The sequence below is a fragment of the Haliotis rubra genome, unplaced genomic scaffold (genome assembly GCF_003918875.1).
Source record: "Haliotis rubra isolate DU_JTF1 unplaced genomic scaffold, ASM391887v1 Scf24, whole genome shotgun sequence".
Lineage (NCBI taxonomy): Eukaryota > Metazoa > Mollusca > Gastropoda > Lepetellida > Haliotidae > Haliotis > Haliotis rubra.
In genome coordinates, this window is record NW_025766447.1 from 3,026,537 (window position 1) to 3,033,219 (window position 6,683).

The 6,683-nt window shown below is 46.6% G+C and overlaps 2 protein-coding genes across 2 annotated transcripts in view; one reads left to right on the forward strand and one right to left on the reverse strand.

The window, feature by feature from the left end:
- LOC124278634 (sonic hedgehog protein A-like) overlaps positions 1-3,857 on the reverse strand; it is a 120,519-nt gene extending 116,662 nt beyond the window's left edge. The window contains exon 1 of the mRNA XM_046714401.1: positions 3,284-3,857. The gene's annotated coding sequence lies outside the window, so the exon portion shown is untranslated. The remainder of the gene's footprint in view (positions 1-3,283) is intronic.
- On the forward strand, positions 1,472-6,470 carry LOC124278677 (extensin-like). Its single transcript, XM_046714448.1, has 2 exons — positions 1,472-1,496; positions 5,557-6,470. The coding sequence occupies exons 1-2, from the start codon at positions 1,472-1,474 to the stop codon at positions 6,468-6,470; spliced, it is 939 nt and encodes a 312-aa protein (XP_046570404.1).
- The last annotated feature ends 213 nt before the right edge of the window (positions 6,471-6,683 follow it).

The following is a 6,683-nucleotide window of genomic DNA, read 5'->3' on the forward strand; positions in this document are numbered from 1 at the left end:
GTCTGTTTCTGTGAATGTGCCTGTGTGTTTGTGAGTGTCTATGGGGAAATATCCACACCAGCTACACGCAGTGTATAGAAGTATGATTATTTACGGAAGTATATCCCAATTATAAATGTAATTTTAAACAAATATGCATCTATGGGGAGGAAGTGAGCTGGAATTAAGGTTATATGATATTTCCATAGGCAATTAAAGAAAGTGACAAGCTTATATATAGCACAGACAATAAGTAGATTATTTTTGGATTTGTGTCTAACATCGACGTGATGTTTAGCCAGTAAACGTTATTTCCTTACTTCCTGTTGTGAGTGAATATTGTTTAACGTCGCCTAAGAGATGGTACGGCTATTCACGTGGGATATTCTTTTAATGCAGAGGCAAGTATAGACAAATGTATACACATGGTTTTAACTACATGCTTCTGATTAAGTAACTATGATACCGTGCAACCGAAAATCAAATCACATGTTCACACATCCCATAGCAACACAATGTCAGTGCCAACAACAACTGGAGACCAGTTCTCATATGTGTCATGAACACATACGTAAAGAATGTATTGGCTGCTTGAAGGCACAGTCGCATCGGGACAAGAGGAATACAGTGGGCATTGATCCTCATCCCTGGAGGCTAACACAGGACACATCAGTGTGTACTGGATATGTGCACGTGAGTCTGTGCAATTGTAGTTTCCGAAATGTGTTGATATGCGACGCGTTTGTGACAATCCTGTCCTGCGAAACACTTGCTCTGATGATTTCGAGGTGGTATGTCGCACACTATATAATGATGATATCGGTTAACCACTCTACGTGATGATATCGAGATGATATGTCACCCATTCTATCATGAGATGGTATGTCACCCGCTCTACATGATGATATCGAGATAATATATCATCCACTTTAGATGATGATATTGAGATGTAATGTCACCTGCTCTATACGATAATATCGGTCACTCAGTCTAGATGATGATATCGATATGATATGTCACCCACTCTTAATGATGATATCGATATGGTTTGCCATCCACTCCACATGATGATATCGAGATGGTATGTCACCCATTCTAGATGAAGATATCGAGATGGTATGTCATCCACTCTACATGATGATATCGAGATGGTATGTCACCCAGTCTAGATGAAGATATCGAGATGGTATGTCACCCAGTCTAGATGAAGATATCGAGATGGTATGTCACCCACTCGACATGATAATATTGAGATGGTATGTCATCCACTCTAGATTATGATATCGAGATGGTATGCCATCGACTCTAAACGGTCTTACCCCCATCTCACTCACACGCACATTCACTTACCCACCCACTCACTCACTCATGCACACACTTACTCACTCATTCATGCACTCACTCACGCACTCACACATTTCGGAAGACAGGACTTCCAGCCGCCCTTCAGTTATAGCAAACTGATATATTTCAGCTATTTCCACCATAGATAATGAAGATATGTATAAAAGCTACAGGTAGGTTGTATCCCTTTTGCCAAGGTCTGACTGACAATCTCTAGTAAAGGTGAGATGGCGTTTGTCAGTGACTGCAACGCGTCATATGTACAGTGGGACAGGAAACATGTTTCTCAGTGTCCATTGTATCCGAGTTTTACTCCAGTTTTTACTGTAGTATCAATGACCCGTTACTCACCCGGCCCGTACATCACGGCACACAAGCTGACGGGGAGGATCGCATGACAGTCTGCAGACAGTTCAACCGTCAATACACAGCAGCTTGTGCACAATTGTGACGGGTATGGGACTGTACAAATGAGGACCGAGGTTCTGGCGATCAGGCCACATCGGAGGCCATCCCGTGATGTAACCCTTCTACTGGTGATTGAGTCATCGTAACGCAGCCGAGGACGGTAGGCATGTTATGGGGCAGTATACAGGGCACTTAAAAGGCCGTGACCCTGATGGATATATAGAAAAAGCTATAAACTATTCATAGGGATGGTTCATCATTGGACATGACATTGTCCCACGGTTCTCTTCAAGTTCTTATTCCACGCTATCACTTACATACATGTTAGAGAACGGAGGCCACGTGTTTCCGCCAGCTTTGCTTCGATTCGGAACCTTCACCTCATCCTTTGTCGGGGGAATGACATTTGGGTGAGAAAGCGGAATCTATATTCTCCCGTCGATTTGTATCTCTCCTTTCCTCCCCAATCGATCACACGTCAAGATAACTGAGATTTACACTTAAAAGAAATGGACCCTGGCTTCCCGATTACTGCCATGCATAGCAGAAAACAAGTAGATTACATTAAACACAGGCGAAACGAAAACACCTGCATATAGAAACTAGGGTCTACACCAGACAGATTCGTGGTCCCACTCACAGAGCCGGGCTTGCAGACTAGTCTCGCGGCTATCAAAGGGAACGGGCACTTGTCCCCAGATCGATACACAATAAGTAGTATCTAAAACACTTGTTGAACTGCACCCAGTGTAGGTTTGAACTCTACGCTATTATAGCCAGGACAACGTTAAACCACATCGCGTGCGGATTGTGTTTCTTTCCACAGCCCCACCATGGGAGATGAGGGAGGCCCGTTCTATATCAGTGCATATTGTTTGAATTACAGACTTATTACGACACACAGAATACGTATGGGTATCTTGTACAAATATGTCAGTATACGTACCTAAATGACATTGTCTTATCGGGTGTTATATCAGTACAATCACACCGTACAGTTACCAGTGCTAATTACGCCTATACAAACTGGCATATATCTGTTTATATATGTGCAACAGGGCGTGATGATAATCCCAATCAGCACCTTATCGATATACTATGATCAGTCATTATTACCTACCTACAGTGAAAACAGTAAGACATTAAGCAATAGACCGCTGTGTTATAAGCTGTATCGGGGCTACTTTATACTGATCTCCAATGTCAATTTAATTCAACTTTAAATACATTAAAGCATGTGGGCAGATCTGATATGGCTTGACTGGGTTCTAGAGTGAGGGATTTACATAATTATCAGTGGCTGGTCTTTCGTGAATAACTGTTGTAATGAAATCAACCCCATGACGTGTGAAATGAGAGGTAAAATTCGTCAGTCATTATTCATGGAAGAGTCTTGTAATCCCCTAACCCGTAACTAAACACGTTTACAGCAAAAAACGCTTCTTGCCGCTCAACAAATAGTCGTTTTATCTTTATGAAACGACACAAGACGTGGAAACACAAGCCACCTTTAAATCAATGCTACTGTAGTATATGCAAGCTATTGACGTACCTTATGTCTGTTGCATGTGTACTCCACAGAAACGTGTGATAACCATTGTCCATACAAGGTAGATTTAAGACCATCAGGCGCTTATTGTTAGTCGGTGAGGCTCTCTCACTCAGGTCCAATCAAGCGAAGGGATAGCGTCATTGACTTCTACACTCAAATCTTCAACTGGCCAGTCCCATTTTGGAGGTCGACATTCCCCGCTGACGTCGAGTTTGCCGTTACTGGACATCCATCAGCCAGCTGGTCGGGGCCGTCTTGACAACATAGACTCTGAAAGAAGATGTCCAGGGCACTTTAGGGGACGATTAACGGTATATCCAAGGCAGCTTCCGAATTCCAACATCGATCTAGTCGAGATCGGCTCCTGCATTGTGTAGAGGCCTGTATGTTTGTTGGTAGGGAGGTAGTTCCCCAGCTCGCTTTAATTTACAAATATACATGCATACAGCATTTATGCCTTCCTCAAACCTGTTGATTTTTGCAAAAAAGTAACTTCAATACAAGTTAATTGCGAAAATGTTGAAATTTTCAAATTTCTCCCTTTCATTCAAAGCGACATGTATATTAGTCGAGTGTGATTGCTGATTGCAATGTTGTGTCACATGCATTGAGACATATCACTGCATAGAGCTCTACCGCGTTGGTAAACCATGTGTCCTTATCCTAACACTAGTGTAACGATCATCTCGGAATGGTAAGGCTGTAGAGAGGCCGGGGGTTCTGTGAATGTCTGTCAAGAGGGCTAAAGTACAAGTGCTACCGGAGTATTTGTGAATTTGTCACATTTAGTGATAAGCTCTTAGACCGGATGAAAAGTCAGAAATGTTGACAAACTTGCACATGTTATAAACTCTTATTTGCAGAAATGTTTAGCAAGCCAGTTAATTCAGATATTAAACGATATTTGAAACTGGCTTCAATGGCAATTTTATGAATGACATGCTGTAAATGTTTCAAAATTTATTTTGCTGTGACACGTGGATTAAAGTCGGCATCTCAGCTGTTGTGAAGAAGTTAGATCCCGGCTGTCACGTGTATTGCCGTATGAAATGTCATCGGCAGCTCGTGTCGTGCACGTGTGCACATGAGGCTGGTGCAGACCTGTTACTCAGTGATGTCGTTGCTGTGGCTGTTGTTTTGTTTTGATGCTGTTGTTAATTATTCATGCAATCCCGCATCACGTAGGAGGACTGCATCTGTCAGTGCATGAGACGGTCAATCTTCGGGTGCATTTATAGTGCATGTGACGGTCAATCTTCGGGTGCAGTTATAGTGCATGAGACGGTCAATCTTCGGGTGCATTTACAGTGCATGTGACGGTCAATCTTCGGGTCCATTTATAGTGCATGTGACGGTCAATCTTCGGGTGCAGTTATGCCGTAAAACCCTCTCCAGTTCTTCTACTGCAGGAGCGTTTGTAGCACTCGAGCCCCCATTCCCACTACACACTCTGGCACCTACTTACTTTACCACCACCTGTTTCTGCCCCTTACTTTCCTACACACTATCTCGCTACTTGTGAGCACAATCTGTGCATATTCCTCAACTTCCCTCCATCATCTCCCCTAACTCATCCCCTCTCTCCATTTCTCAACGTCAACACATCCACCTCACCTAACCTACACTCTCTCTCTTCTTTCCTCAGCCTTCCCACCTAAACCTCACCTAACTCAAACCCCTCTTTCCACTCTGAAACATCCCTATGACATCTCAATCTCAACTAACTCAACCCACTCACCCTACCTTCCCACCACCTCACCCCACTCTCCCCTACCTTCCCACCATCCATCTAACCCTACGCTCCCCTACCTTCCTAACAGCCATCTCACTCTCAACTACCTTCCCACCAACCATCTCACCCCGCTCTCCCCTACCTTCCCACCAGCCATCTCACTCTCTCCTACCTTCCCACCATCTCACCCTACTCTCCCCTACCTTCCCACCGTCCATCTCTCACCCTACACTCCCTACCTTCCTAACAGCCATCTCACTCTCCCCTGCCTGCCTCCCACCATCAATCTAACCCCACTCTCCCCTACCTTCCCACCATCTCAACCCACTCTCCCTACCTTCCCACCATCTCACCCTCACTCCCCTACCTTCCCACCACCTCACTCTCCCTACACTCTCCCCTACCTTCCCACCATCTCACCCTACTCTCCCCTACCTTCCTAACCATCCATCTCTGTCTGTCACCTTCTCTAACCATCCATCCTCCCCACTCTCCCTACCTTCTAACCATCCATCTCACCCCACTCTCCCCCTACCTTCAGCCATCTCACCCCACTCTCCTCTCCCCTACCTTCCCACCATCTCACCCCACTCTCCCCTAGCCTTTCCCACCATCTCACCACCTCACCTACCTTCCCACCCATCTCTCAACCCCACTCCTCCCCCTACCTTCCCACCATCATCTCACCCCACTCCTCACCCCTACCTTCTAACCATCCATCTCACCCCACTCACCCCTACCTTCCCACCATCTCACCCCCACTCTCCTCCCTACCTTCCCACCATCTCACACCCACTCTCCCTACCGTCCCACCATCTCACCCCCACTCACCCCCTACCTTCTAACCATCCATCTCACCCCACCTCCCCTACCTTCCCACCATCTCACCCCACTCTCCCCTACCTTCCCACCATCCTCACACCACTCTCACCTACTTTCCCACCAGCCATCTCACCCCACTCCTCCCCAATCTCCCCCCACTCTCCCCTACCATCTCACCATCTCACCCCCACTCCCCTACCTCAACCCACTCCCCCTACCTCTCTCACCATTCCTCACCCCTCCTACCTTCTAACCATCCATCTCACCCCACTCCCCCTACCTTCCCACCATCTCACCCCACTTCCCCCACCTTCCCTCCTCACTACCTCCCCACCGTCCCACCATCTCACCCCACTCTCCCCTACCTTCCCACCAGCCATCTCACCCCACTCTCCCTACCTTCCCCCACCATCTCACCCCACTCTCCACCTACCTTCCCACCATCTCACACCTACTTTCTCACCAGCCATCTCACCCTACTCTCCATCTCACACCACCCTCACCCCACTTCCCACCGTCCCCATCTCACCCCTCTCACCTACCTTCCCACCATCTCCCACTCTCCCCTACTCTCCCCACCATCTCACCACTATCTCACCCCACTCTCCCCTACCTTCCCACCATCTCGGGTAGCCATGGCAGGGAGTAGCGTAGTGAACATCTTCCCCGTTATATCAGCGTGTAAGACTGATACTGGCAAAACCCGAACTGATGCAGGTCTTACAAGCTTACCGCTTCACTTAAAAACACGAGCACGAGTATGACAATCCGAGAACCATATCGAACCGATTATAGGCTTGTGATGTGCCCAAGGGATGCGGATACTAGACCTACTGTGTCCGTCTA

Bases quoted from the DNA above. Each gene is read 5' to 3' on its own strand.
- LOC124278677 (XM_046714448.1), top strand. From the start codon at position 1,472: ATGAAGATATGTATAAAAGCTACAG. The intron at 1,497-5,556 runs GTAGGTTGTATC...CCCTACCTTCAG, and splicing joins GATATGTATAAAAGCTACAG to CCATCTCACCCCACTCTCCT.